At 51.8% G+C, this 20,145-nt stretch overlaps 1 protein-coding gene across 3 annotated transcripts; it reads right to left on the reverse strand.

Annotated features, from left to right (window-relative positions):
• Positions 1-1,618: 1,618 nt before the first annotated feature.
• Positions 1,619-19,615, reverse strand: PIRT (phosphoinositide interacting regulator of transient receptor potential channels). Of its 3 annotated transcripts, none has more exons than XM_079798335.1 (2): positions 19,479-19,615; positions 1,619-7,122 (listed from the first exon to the last, which is right to left on the reverse strand). In XM_079798335.1, the coding sequence occupies exon 2, from the start codon at positions 7,087-7,089 to the stop codon at positions 6,682-6,684; it is 408 nt and encodes a 135-aa protein (XP_079654461.1). In that variant the 5' UTR covers positions 7,090-7,122; positions 19,479-19,615; the 3' UTR covers positions 1,619-6,681. The 3 variants fall into 3 exon arrangements, with proteins under 3 accessions (XP_079654461.1, XP_079654462.1, XP_079654463.1); XM_079798336.1 differs by having other exon boundaries at positions 19,475-19,615; XM_079798337.1 differs by lacking the exon at positions 19,479-19,615 and adding an exon at positions 18,772-19,287.
• Positions 19,616-20,145: the final 530 nt, after the last annotated feature.

The following is a 20,145-nucleotide window of genomic DNA, read 5'->3' on the forward strand; positions in this document are numbered from 1 at the left end:
CAGTGGGGTGTTTGGCAAGTGCTCCCAGAGGTATCCACTTGGGATTCTGAGCTGAATTTTATGAGGTTCTGACCTGGATTCTAAGCGAAAATGTGTCCATGTGAACTAGTCTGGGAAGAGGCTCCCTCATAATTACAGCAATGCCACAGGGACAGCCTGCACTCTTTGCAAAAATGCTTCATTTCTTTGTTCAAAATCAGATCTCTAGGTCCTACCTGAAGAGTCTATTCATGGCTTTACACACTGAAGCATGAATCTATTTTAACGGAGGATTGGGAATTTCCGTACTATGCCTGTAGCTTAAAATTCTCTCTCCCTGTGACAAAGATAGTAGAACTTCTGCCTTTTAGTGAACACCTACTCTGCACTATTAGCACTATTGCCTTCTTTAATCCTGAAAAGGACCTGCTGAGGTAATTTCCACTCTCACACATAACTGGAACCCTGAGGTAGAAATGCAAAAAAGGTCACGTGGTAGAGACATTAGCTAGTATAGTCAGATTTTGAACCCAAGTCTGTCTAGTGCAAAAGCCTCCGATTTTTCCATGACTGTAACTGCTTTTAATTAAATAAGTGCTTACTTTTCAAGCCGGCTTTGACGGACATGAAAAGCCCATTGTGAAACTAGCTACCATACGTCGGAGGAGACAACCACGTTCCGTGGGGATTGGGCTTCTTGCTGCGGGGAGGGCGTGGGAAGAGATGAGTGCTCAGGAGAGGGGAGCTCAGACTGTGCCAAGGGACCACATGGGAAGAAAGCTCGGTAAGACCTCACCTTTGGGGAAAAGATCACTCTGGTGCAGGACGCAGAATGGGTTAGAGCAGGACATGCCCAGTCAGAGTAACCAGGTCGATGGGCTACTCCGGCTCCAGTGAGAGCAGTGACAGTGACAATGTTGCTCATGTAGTTGCTGTAACAAGCAAACCCACCATTCTGGTAGCTACACAAAGTAGAAGTTTGCTTCTAGCTTATGTACTAGTCCAATGTCATGTCCTGGTCTCCGTGGGGCTTTCCTAACTGTCATAGTCAGCTCAGGCGGCTGTAACAAAACACCATGGGCAGGGGCTTCGGCAACAGACATTGCCCACAGTCCTGGAGGCGGGAGGCGGCAGATGTGGTGTCTGGTGAGGACCCTCTTGGCTGTGTCCTCCCATTTCCCTGTGGGCTCACGTGGCCTTTCCTTGGTAGTCTGTGACACATTGTTGTGGCAGCCCTGGCAAACTAACACCAGGCTCTTAAAATGGGGAGGTAGGTGTGGGCCATTTAGGTGGCCCAGCAGGACCACCAGGTCCTCCTAAGGGACAGAGGGAAGCAGGAGAGTCAGAGAAGGAGACACAGTGACAGAAGCAAAGGTTGGGCTGATGTGGTTGCTGGCTCGGAAGGTGGAGGAGGGGGCCGCACCCACGCCAAGCAGTGTGGCAGCCTAGAAGCTGGAAAAGCAAGGAGCCGAGTTTCCCAGGAGCCCCAGCAGGAGGGCAGCCCCGCCCACAGCTTGATTTGAGTGCCTCCTGTGAGATCCATTTTGGACGTCTGACTTTCAGAATAATAAGGTAATAAATTGCATACTAAATTTTAAATAAACTTCTGAATTTATTTTTTAATTTGAACGACTACGTTGATGATGATTTTTTTTCCAGCAGCCACAGGAAGCTGACACATTTTCTAACAGGCATCTAGACATTGAGGATCAATGGGGAGTCACCAGCGCGCAGAATAACTGGAGCCCTGGTCCGGAAGGAACCATTTGGAGCAGAAGAGCAGGGAGGAGAGAGGGGTCTAGGCAAGGACCCGCGGGGAGACACGTCCAGGAAAGGACAGACCACACTGCTGCTTCTCGATGGCAGGGTCTCCGGACAGACGTGTGCCAGGGGCTGGGTGGCCGGTGTGGCCCCTGGAGTGGTGTGCAGTCTGCGTAGATGGAAACCTCAGACAGGAGCTGGCCGCTCCCAGTGAGCGCTGAGGGAACAGACTCAGGGTCCTGATGGGGCAGGAGGTAGAACCTGGCTATGAGATGACCTGGTGTAGCAGGGTCTAGGAGGCCAGGTCCAAGGCTCATCAGTGACTCCTCTCTCGTCTTGAATGGGGCAGGGAGGGTCTTTTGAAAAATGGGAACAGGACCAATGTCCCACAGCACATCTCCCTGCGGGAAGACTTGGAGTCTAGCAGCTCCAAGCCCTTGAGAAATGATACTGGATCTTGACTGCTGTCTGGTTCTGGGTACTCCCGCGGGAGGTGACCTTGAACTTCTGAGGGGTTATGAACTTGGCCTACAATGTGATGGAAAGGCACAGTAGCCAGGGCCAGGCAGTTCCAAAGCCTCCTGCTGGTTAGCAGGAGAGTCTGGCCTGTGGGACCAAGGCGGACCAAGGCCGCCTGCTCTGACAGTATCACTCGTGCTGGTGGTTAGACCCCCATTCCTGCCTCTGACCATTCACGTGGCAGAAAACCAGGAGTTCAGGGGATGAGAACGTGGGACCTCAGGGCAGCTTTGGGCCTAAACCTCTGGTTGGTAGCTTATGGGCTGTGAGAGCTGGGACAAGCTCCTTACTTTTCTAAGCCGTGGTTGTTTCTCTGTAAAATGTGCTAAAAAGGACTGGATGTGGGGGGAAGCGAAACCTATGTGAATGCCCCCAGCTGGGTGCTGGCCCCTCAGAATGCTGGGTCTGCCTGGCTGCTGCCTCCTTGTGTCCCCCTGGCTCCTGGCCCCTTTCCCGGTAGTGTTCTGGGCCCCCGATTGCTTCATCCTCCCAGCCTGTCCCCCAACCCCAGCTCCATTCTTACTTGTCCTGTCCTGCCATGACCCTAGCGCTTCTGCTCCCCCTCAGAGGCCTTTGGAGGGCTGACTGGGTGGGGCCATGGGTGTGGCCTGTGGAGCCAGGCTGCCTAGATTCAGTCCTGGCTGGGTGTTGTCCTAGCTCGGGGTGCCTCACTTACTCACCTGTCAAGGGTGGGTGATAGCAGTAGTACCCTAGGCCTGGGCATTTGGAAAGGATTAAGTGAGTTCATGCATAGAGTGCTCAGAGCAGCCCCTTGCATGCTGTAAACACTCTCGGAATGTTTATTCTTTCCAGCCGGGCCCCTACCCTGTTCTTCCAACTCCACTGCAGAATGTCTCTGCCAGGTGCCTCTTACCTCTCTCCTCCTGCCCCTTCTCACAGCCCCTCACACCGCCTTCCCCACTACCCAAGCCCCCGGATCTCAGAGGTGTCGCCCAGAGGCCTCGCCATGCTCAGGCAGCTCCCTGGCCCACAATTAGTACAGACACGCTTGGGGCTCGGGGGTTAGTTTTCCAGGGGCCTCTGGTCGTGGCGGGTGGAGATAGTGACGATGGGTGGGTGTGGAGGGCAGGCGGGTGGGGCGTCACGACTGACGGTGCTGCAGGAGTGGAAGCAGGAATAACACACTGCTCGCCGGCCAGTGCACACCTAGCACCACCCTCTCGCTTTCCCTCAGAGGACAGAGCAAGCTGGGACAAGCAGAAAGTCAAGGACACGGGAATCTGGTGGGAGCCCAGTGAAGAGAGTCGGGATGCAGACCTAGAGGGGCAGAGAGGCTGGGCCGGGAGAAAGGAGGGCTTAGGAGGAAGAAGGAGGCCATGAAGGGCCCGGGAGCTGAACTGCCACCCTTGTGCTAGTTCCTGGGGACAGTGACAGGCTGGTCTGGGTGCTGCCTGCCCCCCTTCCCCCCCGCCCCGGCCCCAGACCACTGACTCATTCGGAAGCTGCCTTTTCTGCATCTATTGTGGCCTCCCTCCTGGACGGATGGGATGGAGAGTGGGGTCATCAGCTCCTGTGAGGCCCCAAGGAACCATGCATGAAACCCACCCCACCCCCTTTCTCCTGGGCAGCTCCCGGGTGGGGGAGCAGACATGTGATGATGAGAGGGGCAGCTTAGAGGAATGAATGAGTGGATCCAGACCCGGGAATTCTGGTAGAGCAGAATGAAACAGCAGACACTGTTAAATAGCAGTAGAATTCACTGGTAAGTAGCAAGTTGAATACAATTCAACATGACATCAATTCCTTTAGGCCTCAGATTCAATTGCACTCTCCAGAGAGAATAGTGATGGGGGATAATGCAATCCAGCTGGCTGAGCCCGGGGATGCTGGCCCTGTCCCTGACCCTCAGGCATGAACACAGTCATGTGGTGGAGCTTTTGTCAGAGACGGGGCATCTGACCTGGGCTGCATTCACAGGCCAGGCACACCCACACCTCAGGCTTCCACGGGGTGAGGCTTTGGCAAAACCCTTTAGTGCAACGCTGGCGTGCTCCTAGGCCCACATCCGTATAGGGGACCTCAAGGGGGTTGCATGATGCTTGGGGAGCTCTCCTCAGAGCTTTCCTAACTTTCCTGTCTGAAAAACTAGCTTGAGGAGCAGGGAATGTGGGCAAGTATCGCTGCAGCCTGCAAGGGGAGTCCAGAGCTTGGACACTTTCTAGAGTCCTGGCTGCCCCCAAACTTCATTCCACTAAGACGGGGTGGTAGTGACATCCACCTCGGGCCCCTCCCACAGCTCTGCCCAGACGACCAGCTTTCCGGCAGATGAATCAAGACACAGGGAGTGTGGATTCCATTGCGCTAACTGGGAGACCACCCCATTTGCTCCCCTGCGAGAAAGCATCAAGGAATGTAGGAATGACATCACAGGGCCGATACGGAACCTGCCTTCACGTCAGAGAAAGAAAATGATCTGCAAGCCGGTCACTGGGGACACCGGAACTAGTTAGTGACATAGCACTTGCAAAACCCCAGGGTTGATCCTGACTCCCTGTGTGCAGGGGCAGGTGGGCTAAAGGACCCGGCCACACTGATTGAATGACATGATCATTCTGGCTGAAGCTCAAAGGCCACCAGCTCCCTGAACTCTGGCTCCTTAGGGAGGAAGGGTATGGGATGCCTTCATGTCACAGGTACCTGCCTTTATGGAATTTCCCATGATGCAGAGGGAACCAGATGGAGATGCCTGGAGGGCTGTTGAGAAAAAGGTTGCCATGGTGACCAGGAGGCCAGAAGACTAAGGAGTGAAGGGAGTCAGCTCAAGCCCAGGGTGCGTGCAGGGCAGGACACATCTCTCCCCCAGCTCCTTATCAGATGCTCCCACTGACCTAGGGCGGCGTGGTGGCAACCTGTCTCATGTACCCCTCCTCGTCTGTCACCCGAGGGTCTCTGGCCTTGGGAGCACCTTCCACATGGGTGCTCTCTGTTTGGGAGGCCCTCAGGACACCCCCTTCCAATCTCCCACACACCCCAGAGGCCCTCGGTGTGGCCCAGGAAAAGCTGTCCTGAGGCACTTGGGGGAGAAGCAGCCACAGGGGAGGGTGAAGTGCAACATCTGGGAGGTTAGAAGAGTTTCTATGCAGTTTCCTAAGTGTTATCATGCTCCCTCCCCCATCCAGCTTGCACAGACAGCTCCTGCTGCCCCAGATGCCTCTCCTTCCTCCTCTTTGCTAGCTCTCATTTTCCTTTTGTTCCCAGATTGAATGATGGGGACTCCAGTGACCTCTATGTCCTCTCTCAAGTAGGGGTTAGATGCCCCCTCCTGCTGCCACACCCACCCACCTTTCTCCATGAAGTACACAGCCCAGGGTATTGCAGTGCCTGCTGGCTGGGCTATATCTTGCATTTTGGGCAGAAGACGAGAGCAGGAACGTGTCTGTCTGCTCCCAGCCCAGGGCTTGGCCCATAATATATGTTTGTTTGTTTGGTGGGTGGGTGGAGGCAGGGAGACAGATTTTTGAAACTGAATTCCATCTCTGGAAACCTCCAGGCCATTCAAATGTGGAATTCTGTCCTCTTAGTTTTGATTCTAAATGGCGGTGAAGGAGAGAGCAATCTTATAGAATCCCTCTGAAGCTCATTGTTGCTGTTCTAGAATCAAGGGTAGGGACAAAGAGGATGTTAGGGCCACATGCACTTGTCCTTGGCTAGTTGGCAAACTCAGAGGGGAGAGTAGACAAGGAGAAGGAGTTAGAAGGTTGAGAAACTGTGACACCCCTAGCACACCCCACTGACTCTGTAAATACTGCGTAACTGAGACTTAACTTCCTCGGCTGGCTGACCCAGCTTGTCCAAGGGGGTCATGGCTTCCCCAGCCCCTTCACTGTTCACTCTTTGGAATGTTTGATACTTGTGACTTGTCTGGTCTCTTGAAATGCAAGTCAATATTTCACCCACGAGCCGGGCTGGCAAACCCAGGGGTCAGAAGTCAGCCCTACCTCCCCTCTCTGAAGGACCACTGTTGGTCAATTTCATTCTAGAAGGATGCAAATGTGGATATAGCTCAGGCACTCAGCTATGTAAACATGAGGCTCTCCATGGGGCATAGCCTACCCCAAGGAATTTCCCAACATGCATAGCACTTGGCAGAGAGAGTTAGCTGAGTGACCCCTGAATGTATAACAGGGAATGAGAACCATGAAAGGGGGTGGCTGCGGGCAGGATCAAGAGGAGCAGTGGTGATAAGACACTAAATGAGATGCATCCAGCAATGTGCCCCAACTACATGGAGGGCGGAGTCCTGAGCTCTCTCTTTCCCACAGATCCTGGAAGTGGGCTTGCCTGGATCACTTTTATGGCAAACCCCACCACCAAGGTGATGGGATGTTGGATGTTGGTCATCAGATCTCCTTCTCCTGGTTGAGATGCAGGGCGAGGGGAGGCCAGCAGGGGAGGCCACCATCAGCGATTTAAGAAGAAGGACCTGATGCTCTGGAAGAACATGGACTTCTGCCTCTGCTTCTGTTTCTTCTTGATGATAGGCACCCACACCAGCCCACACACCATCATCATGAGTCCCAGGGACAGAAACGCAGGCCCTGTCATCTTAAGGACCTTAACGCTCATCTCACCCAGAGACAGGGTGTAGGCCAAGCAGGTGATGGCCACGCCGAAGAGAAGGATGGCACCTCCCACGGACATGATGACGATGGGCTTGCGGTAGATCTCCCAGTTACTCCTGGGGGCTTCGGTCCAGACAGACTCACTTCTGGAGCTGATGCACAGGGAGCTGGCAGTCTGGCTGGGCAGCAGGTCCTTGGATTCAGGAGACTTCTCATCGACCTCCAGGGCTTTGGGGAGAGCCTCCATCGTCACAGCTCCTCAGGACCCGGCATGTGGGACCTGCAGCAGTTAGAAGCAAGGGCAAAGCCAAAGGGTTCCTCACACACCTTCCTGCTCTCAGCATCCGCCTCCAGCCCGGCCTTAGTGGAGGGTCAGGCAGGGCTTTTGTGCTGAAGCCAAAGGAAAATCAGATGAGAGCCACATAAAATAGAAACCACTCAAGCTGGTATGTGTTCTTGTAAGAGATAAATACTACATCATCTAATCAAGTTTTTAGTATTCAAAACTGGGAACAGCAGTGCCCATTGAACAACAAAATCAACAGTTTACTGATTGGCATCTGACTTTCAGACTCAATAGCTTTCTAGCTCTGTGATCTTGAGTGAGTTACTTAATGTCTCTGTGCCTCAATTTTCTTATCTATAAAATGGGATAATACTACCACTTGTAGGGTTTTCAAAAGGGCTCAATGCATTGGAACAATGTCTAGAATATCGCAAGCACTCCATAAAGGGTATCATTTGTCAATTAGAGTAGTGATACTTAATACATAACTGTGTGTGTGCACGCACAGGTGCAGTGTGTGCTATGTGCTGCACTAAACACTCTTTCATCAAATTGGAACCTCACAGTACCCCTGTGAGGTGCATCCTATTTTACAGATGAGAAAGCCAAGGCTCAGAGAGGTGAGGCAAATTACCACAAGGCTGGATTAAATCCAGTCTGTCCTTCTCTTACACCACGGGCTACGGACGAGCTGGGGCCCATCTTTTAGTGCAGCCTGGGATTTTATGTGCTTTGTCAGCACAGGACAGTGATGCCTCAGGTTTGGTGTGACCTTTAATATCTAAATGACCCCTTTTCCCACTGCCCACGTGAATCACATCAGATTCCCACCTTCCTGTTCTTAGGCCCGTAAGGGTATAGATTGAGCCCAACTGCCTATTCCAGTTTCTCACCTAGAGCCCATCAGTGTACCTCGCACGCACCAGAGCTCTCTCATCCCCCAGTCCCATGGGGAGGCAGGTGGTCACCTGTGCAGAGCAATGCCAGCTGCTGAGAGGCAACACTCACCTCCCAAATACTCCCCCAGAGCCACGCTGGCTCAATCACCGTTAAGGGGGATTAAAACCTTTCATTCCATGATCAGAAATGATGGGTTCAAGTGCAAATGCCTATATGTTTGCAAGTCAGTAAGAGATGAATGATTTTAGACGCTCCCCTGGTATTAGATACTCTCTGTGTGGGGGAGGAAGGAGGTCAGCAGAGTCCAGGCACCCGTCCGGAGGTCATCGCCAAGTGATCGCCCTCACTCCTCTTTGCATTATCTCCAGAGGATCCCGGACAGCACTGTGCCCTAGACTGAGATTCCTGCAGCTTTAGTCAAACGAGGGAGAGAATGAGTAACTTCCTTTCTGCCCGCACCCCCACTGAACCCCTCCCTCTCTCCTTTTTCTCCCTCCCTCCTTCCTGTCCACTGGTCACCAACAGTAAGTCCAGCTTTCCTTACAGCACTGCTTAGACCTACGCCCTTCTTCCCGGAGGAGCCTGGTGCCTCCCTGCGCATGCTCTGGCTGGGGTACCAGGCTGGCCACTCTCCCCTCTGTATCCTGGATCCACAGCCTCTCTCACTGCTTTCTGCAGGACCCCCGCCTGCCTGGGGGGAGCTCCCCAAGCAGCGCTCTCCCAAGCCTCTGCTCTTCTCCCTCCTCCGATCAGCTGCCTTTGGTCCTTGGTGTCTTCCCTCCTCCTCCAGGTTTCCCAGGTGCCTCTGACCCCATCGGCCCCACTCAAACCAGCAGCTACTAATATCCCTCGTGTGAGGGGGATGGGAGAGATTTCTCATCACAGCAAAAAGTTTATTGGGAGAGAAAGTAGGCTAGTGGTCGGCAAACTGCAGCTTGGGTTTGCTGCTCTATTGACTAATGAGTTTGCCGACCACTGAAGTAGGCTATTCTTCCCAGTTACAATGGGTCCCCCTGACCCACCCCAAACAGAGTGAGAGCCAGACCCACATATGGAGGGGGGTGCATTTTTGGAAACTGTGGCGCCAGCCCTGGTGAAAGACAGCTTGGGATAAAGGAGATGGTGTCTGCAGCCCCAACCCTCTGCACCTGCAGTTTCTTCTTTACCAAGGCACTTCCATAGAAGGTCCCTTTAGTGACTGGGTTGTCCTTCAACACTTCCCACAATGTTAATTTCAGACAAATCGCCTCAACATCCACCCCCTGAGCCACCACAGGGCAGTGTCCCCCCCCCCCCCCCCCCCCCAAAGCACATGTTCCCACTGTCCAGAGCAGCAGTGTAGGCGCCTTCTGAGACAGGGAGGAAGGGGAATGATAGCATTGCCGGGCCTTCAGCACGCGGTATTCACTCCTACACTCTCCTCTGGAGGAGGAGCGGGGGCTGCTGCCTCCAGAGACTGAGAAGTGTGCTGACGTGCTTCGGAAGTGCAGGCAGGTGCTCACTCCCTCCAGCCCTGCGGAGTACTTGCAAAGCTAAGCAGTCATTTTATTCTTATTTATTTATTTAAATATTTTTATTGATTTCAGAGAGGAAGGGGGAGAGAGAGAGAGAGAGAGAGAGAGAGAGAGAGAGAGAGAGAGAGAGAGAAACATCCATGATGAGAGAGAATCATGGATCGGCTGCCTCCTGCATGCCCCGCAATGGGGATCAAGCCCAGAACCCAGGCATGTGCCCTTGACTGGAACCGAACCTGGGACCCTTCAAGTCTGCAGGCTGATGCTCTATCCACTGAGCCAAACCAGCTAGGCTAAGCAGTCATTTTAAAGTGACCTCTTCCCCCGTGGGCTGGAGGCAGGAAAGGGGTCACAGGCTATGAGGACATCTTAGCCGGGAACCTTGCGTTGGTCATTGCCACCCGGTTCCTTAGGCGGGCAGTCTGACACCTTCACGGGCTTTTCTCTGGGTCGCCATTTCCACCACTTGGCGGGGAAGGCCCAGGGCTGAAGGGCTCGCTGCTCAGACGCTGCAGGGGTTATAGTGGGGAATCTGGCCGCTCTCCTCTGTGCCGGAGGACAGCTGGGCTGGAGGAGGAAGGACTGCTCCCCTGAGCTACCCTCGGGGTGTGAGGTGGCCACTGCATCATGAACAGGAAGTGGGCAACTGAAGGTGAGACCCCTGCCAGGGACAGCGGGTTCCTGGACTCTGAGGGAGTTGGAGGGACTGCCTGGCCTTGCTGGAAGCACCTCACACACGCTCTTTATCCCTGTGAGGAGCTCATTGAAGTATTCCCAGTTTTTAACAGCAGACTGAGGCCCAGAGAGGTTCAGGGGGGAGGCCGAAGCCCCCCGCTTCCTCTGCGGCTGTGCTGGGACTCAGGCCACCGTCTTTGGACTCAGAGCTCCTTGCACAGAGCACACTGGTCTGGATGAGTCCGGAGGGTCCTTCAACGCTGACAACGTCTGAGTTTTTCACTTTGGGGCTTCTTTCCGCAGTAAACTACCTCTTCCTGAAGATGAGTGCCGTAGATAAGTAATTGAATACTGACTCAGCATACAGCAGGGAAATAAGGTCACTGTTGTTTTTCATAGTGTTGCATTCATTTAATTTAAAGGACTATTTTTACTCTGAGATTCTGTTCTTCCTTCCTTGTTGGGCACTGCTTCATTTTATGAAATGACTATGATGGAAGATGATCATTGGTTTTGTTAGTATCTGTATTTGCCAAGGTAGAAGGTTGGCTAGCCTGTGCAGATGTCTGCCTATCTATTCTATCTCTCTATCTATCTCTCTATCTATCTATCTATCTATCTATCTATCTATCTATCTATCATCTATCTATCTATCATCTATCATCTATCTACATTTATTTAGCTATCATCTATCATCTAAATTCTTATGGCCCATGAAACCCCCCAAATGGGAACCTTTGACTTAGTTTACTTACTGCCCTGGCCGGGCGGTTCAGTTGGTTGGAGCGTCCTCCCGTATACCAAAAGGTTGGGGGTTTGATTCCCAGTCAGGATACAAACGTAGGTTGTGGGTTTGATCCCAGGTTGGGACATGTATGGGAGGCAGCCCAGTGATGTTTCTCTCTCTCTCTCTCTCCCCCTCCTCTTCCTCTCTCTCTTAAAAGAAAAAAAATCAATGAAAAACATGCCCTCGGGAGTCAGGTGAGGATTGAAAATAAACCTAGGGGACTCACTCAGGAAGAGGTGAGCCGTGGATAGTGAAGGGCAGGCAGGGTGTGGCCGTGGATGAACACTGTACTGGGAAGAATCACTCCTTCGCAGGCCCAGCAAGCACTTAACTTACTTGCAGGGTCTGCATGTGAAAGAAAGATCTGGAAAGACTGCGTTTGAACCCAGTTTGCCTTCCTGAGCACTGGGACTTTGGGCAGGTTACTTACCACCCTGAGGCTTACGAGCGCCATGCTTGAGATACAGATAACAGAGTACCTGTCTCCCAGGGGTGGAGTGACTATCAACTCACAAAACCCTGCTGTGTGTGTGACACATCCCTGCGTCTAAGAGAAGGCCCTGTTGCTAATAAAAGTATTGTCTTTCTTGGTCCCTGTTTCCTCATCGGTCTCGAGAAGAGGTTGGGCTGAGAGACTTCCAAAGCTGTTTTAGACAGGCCCCCGGGTGGTGAATCACACGCGAATTCTGAGAATGCAGGCTCCCTGGAAATCACCCCCTGGGGGGCAGTATGTGCCTTATAACTTTTTATTAAAACCCTAAAAGATTCCTTATTTTATTTTATTTTTTCTGATACCAGGGATTCTCAACAGTGGCACTGTTGATGTTTGGGCCCAATAACTCTTTGTGGTGTGGCTGTCCTGTGCATTGCAGGGCAGTTAGTAACATTCTGGCCTCTACCCACCTTTCAGCAGCGGTTCCCCCTTCAGTCATGATAATTGAACACATCTCCAGGCACTGCCAAGTGCCCCTGGGGGGCAAAACCAAGCTGGTGAAGAACCAGTGCCACAGGTTGGCCTTCCCTCCCTCCCAGCCTCATCGCTTGCAAACTGTAAGGCTGAGTTTCCTCACCCTCCACCCAACAGTGTCTCACGGAGCACAGCCTGGCACTTGGCAGGTGCTAGAGGATTTGGCCTTGACGCTGCTGCTCTGTGAGGGACCTGGCAACACCTGGGAGCTGGTCCCCTGGGAAGAACCACGCTTTCAGGTTTGGATTAAGTTTTGGGGCCTTGGATTGAATGAGTCCCTAACCACCTGAGCCTCAGCATGTGACCTTAATTTGGAATAAGGGTCTCTGCAGGTGTAATTAAGGTAAGGATTTCCAGGTGAGAGACAGTGGAAGGCCAAAGACTTGGGGCCTCCTGGACTAACCACAGATTTGAATGTTGGCTCGGCCCTTTGGGCATCAATTTCCAAAGGGAGAATAGGTCCTACTCCCCTGGAGGCCACAGTTGGAGGGTCAGGAGGAAGATCAGTGGTGGAACTTATTTGTCGCACACAACCAGGAATGGGCACCTGCAGCGGGTGGGCTGGTCTGGGACTATGCAGCCATAGGTAGGAAAGAATGACAATCTCCCTACAGAAAACCATGCAGGAATCTCCAAACAGGAGGCTGACCAAGACAAGCCAGACACATTTTCATTTACATAAAATGAGATTTCATTTAAATAAAATTCAAAAAGCTATAAGACGATGGATGCTATTGGAGGTTAGGATCATAGTTACCCTTGGCGGGTGGGGCAGTGTCTGAAAGCAGGGGTGCACAGAGACTTTTGGGGTGCAGGTCTGACTATTGATCTGATAGTAGCTGGTGACATGGGTGTGTTCTATTTGAGCTGCAGACTTTTAATTGACTGCTTTCCTCTCTGTATGTTAAACATCAATAAAATGTTTAAACAAAGATAATTAAAAGATATGATTTAATGCAACATTTCCCTTTCTTTAGATTATGACTAAAACAAGCCAATGGTACAAAGACATTTTGGGATATTTTTAGGAAAGTTTGAATATGGATTGGGAATTGGATGACATTAAGGATTTAAAATTTGTATTCAGTATGATAATGATATTTGGACACATAAGAAAACATCTTTATAAATATTGAGATGCATCTTGAAACAAAATATAGGGATGACATATTGTGATGCTATGATCCACATGAAAAAAAAAACCAAACTTTAAATCAAATATGACAAAATAAAATTATTAAATCTAGATGATATATGTATGGAAGTTCACTATATTACTATCTCTACTTTTATGTCCGTTTGTAAATGTTTATATTAATTAGAGGCTGAATATACAAATAGATGATGGTCAAACTATATATAAAAATAGGATTCTGACCCACAATTTGCAGCAACCAGCCCAGGAAACCAACTCCTACTCTACAGACACCAGAGCAGGAAGCCAGGCTCTGTCCGTAGTCAGACCTGTAGGAAGCCAGCCTCTGTCCATAGTCAGACCTGTAGGAAGCCAGCCTCTGTCCATAGTCAGACCTGTAGGAAGCCAGGCTCTGTCCATAGTCAGACCTGTAGGAAGCCAGGCTCTGTCCGTAGTCAGACCTGTAGGAAGCCAGCCTCTGTCCATAGTCAGACCTGTAGGAAGCCAGGCTCTGTCCATAGTCAGACCTGTAGGAAGCCAGCCTCTGTCCATAGTCAGACCTGTAGGAAGCCAGGCTGCTGTCCATAGTCAGACCTGTAGGAAGCCAGCCTCTGTCCATAGTCAGACCTGTAGGAAGCCAGGCTCTGTCCATAGTCAGACCTGTAGGAAGCCAGCCTCTGTCCATAGTCAGACCTGTAGGAAGCCAGGCTCTGTCCATAGTCAGACCTGTAGGAAGCCAGGCTCTGTCCGTAGTCAGACCTGTAGGAAGCCAGCCTCTGTCCATAGTCAGACCTGTAGGAAGCCAGGCTGCTGTCCATAGTCAGACCTGTAGGAAGCCAGCCTCTGTCCGTAGTCAGACCTGTAGGAAGCCAGGCTCTGTCCATAGTCAGACCTGTAGGAAGCCAGCCTCTGTCCATAGTCAGACCTGTAGGAAGCCAGCCTCTGTCCGTAGTCAGACCTGTAGGAAGCCAGGCTGCTGTCTCTAGCAACCAGCCCAGCAAACCAAACAGTAACCGAGGACAACTGACTTTTGACAAATGCACCAAAGCAATTCAATGGGGAAAGGAAAGTCACTTCAGCAAATGTGCTAGAACGACGGGATGTTCACATGGGAAGAAATGGGAAAACTCCACCTCACACGACCAGCAAATATTAATCAAGATGAATCACAAACATGACTTGAACATAAATGTAAAACTATAAACTCTTAGGAGAAAATATAGGAAAATATCTTCGTGACCTGGTGGCAGGCAAAATTCCTTAGACAGGACAGAGAAGGCAATAACCAAGAAAGAAAAAAAAATCAATAATTTAGATTTCAGCATAATTGAAAACTGCTCCTCAAAAGCAACTAAAAAGAAAATGAATAGGCAAGTTATGGACTCGGAGGAAATTTTTGCAAAATATGTATTTGTTTAAGGATTTGTGTCTGGAATATATAAGAACTACTACATTTGATTAATAAAAACACAAACAGCCTAATTTAAAAAATGGGCAAAAGGTTTGGACAAGCCCATTTCAAAAGAAGACAAATAAATGAACAAGAAAAAGTGCTTGAAATTGATATTCAACAGAAAAAATGCAAATTAAAATGACAATGAGATATAGCCACACGTTCACTGGAGGAATTAAAACTTAAAACCTCACAATACCAAACAGTGAGCGGTGGTGTGAGAGGTCTCGTGCACTGCTGGTGGGGATGTAAATGGCACAGCCACTTTGGAAAAAGATTGGAAGTTTCTTATGAAGTTAAACATCCACCTACCCATTAATCCTGCAATTCCACTGCTAAATTTTTATTTATCCAAGAGAAATGAAAACCTATGTCCGTTAAAGACTAGTTTAAGCATTCATAGCAGCTTTACCCATAATAGCCCAAACCAGAAAACAACCCGCATGTGTATGCACACACACACACAAAAGATAAACAATGCAATAGGATATTACTAAGCAACAAAAAGGAGCTCATTTGGGACACACATAACATGGATGAGTCTCATGCTGGATGAAAGAAGTCAGACATATAAGAGTACATATATTATACTAGAGATCCGATGCACAAAATTTGTGCAAGGGGGTTGGCCCTTGCAGCACCAGCTTAGTCCGGAAGGTCATCCGGAAGGTTGTTCAGCTGACTGGTCTAATTAGCATATTATGCTTTTATTATTATAGATGTTTTCATTTATACAACATCCTAGAACCTTCTAAGAACTAATCTAAGATGACAAAACTCAAAACAATGGTTGTAAATGTGGGGAAGAACTCACTGGGATTTTCTGAGGTGAGTGAAAATGTTTTATCTCCTGATATTGATGTGGGATACATGGAGGAGCTATTTGTCAATGTGAAACACTAAAATTTGTGCATTTCTATGGGTGTAAATTACACCCCAGAAAAAATAACTGTAAAAGTCTTAATAGTCGAGTGGGTCAGGCTGGGGAGCAGGTGGAAGTATAGCTAGCTACACCAAGATGGCAGAATGTTGATAATGGTTGAAGCCATATGATGAAACATGGGGATCCAGGGTAGGGGTGTTGGCACGGAACATCTTAACCCAGAAAAGGAAAGTAAGGGTATGGGTAGGGGTGAAGTGACCTCAGAATAAGGTCGAGGCATTAAAGGGAAATCTGTAGGGTGAGGAGTCACCTGGCTCTTATGGGAAAGACTGTGTAACTGATTCTGAGTAGATTCTGAAAGGAAGAGAGATGCATCTTGTAGAAATTGGGAATTGGGGACAGAGGATAAAAGATGGAGATGGAGATGGAGATAGAGGTGGGGATGGGGATGGGATAGAGATGGATGGAAGGGGGATAAAGATAGAGATGGGGATGGAGGCGGGCTGGGGACGGGGCTATGGCTGGGGATGGGATGGAGGTGGAGATGAAGATAGAGGTAGAGATTGAGATGGAGGTGGGGGTGGAGAAGGGGTAGGTTTGGGTTGAGGATGGGGATGGAGATAGAGATGGAAATGGAGGTGGGAATGGGGATGGGATGAAGATGGAAATGGACAGAGGAGAGAGCGAGGCAGAGGGGGAGGAAAGAGGGGCAAGAACGACAAGAATTTTACCTTTTCTATCTTGAATCTGGACAGATTCCATCCCTTGAAGGAAAACACAGACTTTCAGGGAGCCAGAGGGGTCTGGCCAGAGCAAAGACTGGGTTTGGTAGGCAAAGAAACACATCCAAAGGGAGGAACCCCTGGAACGGTCCCTTAATCTTGTTATCACTGGTCTACTTATCTACGTGTTTGTAATTGCTGGCTTACTTGGAGAGCCTGCCTACTTATATCGGTTTAGTGTTTGTGTCTCCAGGTCGCTATTCTGCTCCCAGCTAAGAGCATTCACCAGCGCGGCCACAGACACTTGTCAAGCAACGCCCGTGTGCCTCTGCCGGACACAGACTCACAGGCAAGCCGGACAGCGTCCTTCTCCACAGGGGAGCTCGAGGCGTGCACACGTCCTCGCTCAGCCACATTCACTCACCCACCGGGGTCTCTGAGAAATGAGGCGATGAGATGTCTCAAATGAGAAGGGAGAGAGCTGGCAGGGGACCTGGCTTTTTCTCACGCACTCATATATTCATCCTCCAACACAGGGTCTGGTGGTGTGTGGAGCATGCAAGCTGGTGAGCCACAGTGAGTGTCGGAGATAATGAGGAGGGAACACTTTCCCTCTGGTAGGTTCTTGAGTGTCTGAAAGGCACCACTTCATGGAAATGGCAGTTGGAAGTGCAGTAAGTGAACTGTTGCCCTGGAGGTGACCGTGTGTGTCTGGTGTCTGTCTGTCCTCACAGGACCAGAAGCCCTCGTTCCCTCCCAGACTCCTCAAGGGGCTGGGCTGGTGGGCCGGGCTGGCTTTCTCGTCTTCCCAGGCTCTGCAGCAGGCAGCTCCGTGCCTTCCTGAGGCCAGGACTCAGCAAACGCTTGTTAAATGAGTCAATAACCAGGGGGCTGTGGCAGGAGGGCTCATCAATGCCACTGTCAGCGCCACCTCTCCTGTTTCTTCTCACCCAGTTGTCCACGATGCCCTTTGTTCTCGAGTGAGGGTGGTAGGAAGGGGCTGGCTATCCAGGGGGTGTGAGAGGCAGCTGTAAGGAGCCAGGAGGAACCCTCTGGCCAGCCCCCTCCTCTTCCCCTCCTTGGCCTCTAATGGACTGACACCTCGCCAAGAATGGCTGCCTTCTGCCTGACATTCTCGAAGTCTCCAACTACCCGAGCAGCCCTTCGTGAGCAGAAGACACAGTGTACTGGGGAGGGCTGACATGTCCCACAATAATAATAACTGCCACTTGTCAGACTCTTATTATGGGCTGGGAGCCATGCTGCCTGCTTTTTCCGAGTGGCCTCGTCTAATCTTTAGGCGCCGAGGAAGGGAGGGTTAGTACCCCATTTTGCAGGCTTGGAAACTGAGGATCAGAGAGGTTAAGTGACTTGCCCAGAGCTACTCAGCAGGTGAGTAGCGAGCCAGGATCTGAGGGGAGTTTTGGAGCCTGTCTGTTCCAGTTTATCCTGCTCCCCTGTGGGACGGTTTTGATTTTCTTTTCAAATCAAAGAAAATGGAGAACACACTTGGGACAGGCCCTGGCCGTGAACGGAACGGAACCCCTTGGGTGGGGTTAGGCCTAGCGCTGCTGCGTGGAGCTGCCAAAGATGCGAGGGCTGACGCTGCAGCCTGGAGCTGACGCCAGAGGAGCAGCAGCAGGCCTGGACGGAGCGGCCTGAGTGCCTCCACCCCGCGGAGCGCACAGAGCCCCACACAGCAGCCCCTTCACGTGGCGCATCTCTTGTGACCCTCAGAGCTCTAAGAGGGCGGTCTTCTTACGATCATTCCCATTTCCCAGATAAGGAAACTGAGGCTCGGAGCGGCCGAATCCTGGGCTTTTACACACCGTATCTACCATGCTCTCTCAAGGGTGGAGCTCTGCCTTCCCTCTCTTTTTATCCACTCCCTCCTTCCTAGCGTCCCGCCACCCCCTGTCTGCACGTCTTGAGCTCATCCTCCCTTGAATCTGATGAAACACCATCAATATTAACAGGTTGCCGGATTTGGCCAATAAAATGACAAAATGCCCAGTTAAATTTGCGTTTCAAATAAACAACGAATGCTTTTCTCGTGTGAGAACATTCCAGACAAAGCCCGGGACACACTTATGTTAAAGCTTAGTTGTTGTTGATGAGAAATTCACATTTAACTGGCCTCCTTGTCATGTCTCTGGCGGCCGATATCCGAGAGTCCCTGTTGTGCTGGGGCCGCGTTATCTGCCCCTTCCAAGCTTCCCTCCCCGATAGCGGCTGGACTATTCTGGGAATTGCAAGGACTGGAGCAGGGGGGTGGGTGGGACACCCTGCTTCCCAGGTCAGCTGCTGGAGAAGGCAGGGTGGCCACAGATGCTGGGGTGGAAGTCACATGACTTATTATTCCTGAGGGAGACCCAAGGTCGTTTTGTTTTAATTCCTGAGATGTCCCCGTGGAGTCCCCACGGCGCCCCGCAGGCTGTCCCAGCTGGTGTCTGCCCTGCCCTCAACAGGACGTGCAGTGGTGACCGCCGCTCTCTGATAAAGGTGAGTGGGGCCCGGTGCCTGCGCTGATAAAACAGAGGCCAGGGCATTTCTGAATGCACTGCCTGGCACCAGGGCACAGCCACCATCTGTCACCTGCTCACAGACCTTCTTGGAAGCACCTTCGCCAAAGGCCACTCAGCCTAGACAGTGCCGCTCACCTCCGTCTCCAAGCGGCCGCGCCCAGGCCCTGCCAGGTAACGAGGTGGGAAGCTAGCTCAGGTGGCGATGTCTGCTCCACCGGGTGTCTGGTCCCAGCACGCTCACCTACACGTGTTTATAAGCTCCCGCCTGTCTCGCTTTTCTGTGATGGGGATGCCCCAGCCAGCGCTGCACTTTGTTCTCCCGGCGCCTCCCGGGCGCCTGGCACCTGCAGCGGGAGGGTGGGCAGATGCTGAGGTCTGAGGTGGGATGCCCAGGAGGCTGTCCGGGTCTGAGTCCCGCCGTGCACTCTGGGATCTGAGGGTGATCTTGCACGTCAGTGTCTGCCTGTTTTGCTCCTGCCTCTGACCAGGTTTGGGAATGTGTTCAGTGCCGGCCAAGGGTGGAGGCTGGATGCCACACCACCCTGCTCCCCTCTGCCAGGTGCACGGCCAGGCAGCCCCTCCCTTGCCACCGCTCTGCCAGGACTCTCACTGGGCCGTCCCCTCTGCCCGCTGGCAGCCGCTCCCCCTCCCAGGGCCCCTCTCCTCCGCCTGTCGTTCACTTTGCCTTCTGACTCCGGTTCAAAGACAACACATTCTAAAGCAAAGTGAAAACCAGCTTCCTTTGGGATGCGGGAGGAAGGGCAGAGGGGCGAATCCCTCCTTACTTACTGTCCTGCTGTCCCCGGGGAGGATGGGGGACCGGGGAGTCGCACGCGGCTCGCACGGGGAGGAAGCCAGCAATGAGTTTCTGTTCAAGTTCTTCATCCCAGCCGAGAAAGCCTCCCTGGGCCGGCCCAGGAGCTGGTGTGCAGCGAGTCCAGCCACTGAGCAGGCTCCGGCGGGGATGAGCTCACCAGGATATGGGCTAATGGCTTAACCCTTTGCGGGCTGCTGGCACGGGCACCGGGGATGTGGCTTCGCTCAGCTCTGCTCAGCCACTCTTAGAGGAATCTTGTGAAAAATTAATGAAGCATCTCTGCAGTGTGTCTTCGAGTTTTGGGGAGTGCGCATCAGGGCGATGCCGGCAGGGCTGCTTTTCCTGACCCGGCTCAGAGACCGGGAGCCCCGGAGCCTCCGGGCCGGTGGAGTGTGTGGTGGGCATGGTGGGGCAGGGGTGGGCTACTCAGAGGCTATGCGGCGCTGCCCAGGTGGCCTTGACAATGGGGTCAGGCGCTCTGTTGGTTCTGGATGTTGGAGAGGACAGTGTAGATATATTAGACACCCTTGGTTCCCAGGTGGCAACCCCGGGAACTTCCCAATGCGATAGGTGGGCACCACAAGTGACAAATACCAGGGGTCCACAGCAGGAGGGAAGGTGAGCGCACAGGGCCCCTCA

This window comes from Cnephaeus nilssonii, assembly GCF_951640355.1.
Source record: "Cnephaeus nilssonii genome assembly, chromosome: 19".
NCBI lineage: Eukaryota > Metazoa > Chordata > Mammalia > Chiroptera > Vespertilionidae > Cnephaeus > Cnephaeus nilssonii.

Coding starts and splice junctions, on each gene's coding strand:
- PIRT (XM_079798335.1), bottom strand. CDS start 7,089: ATGGAGGCTCTCCCCAAAGCCCTGGAGGTCGATGAGAAGTCTCCTGAA.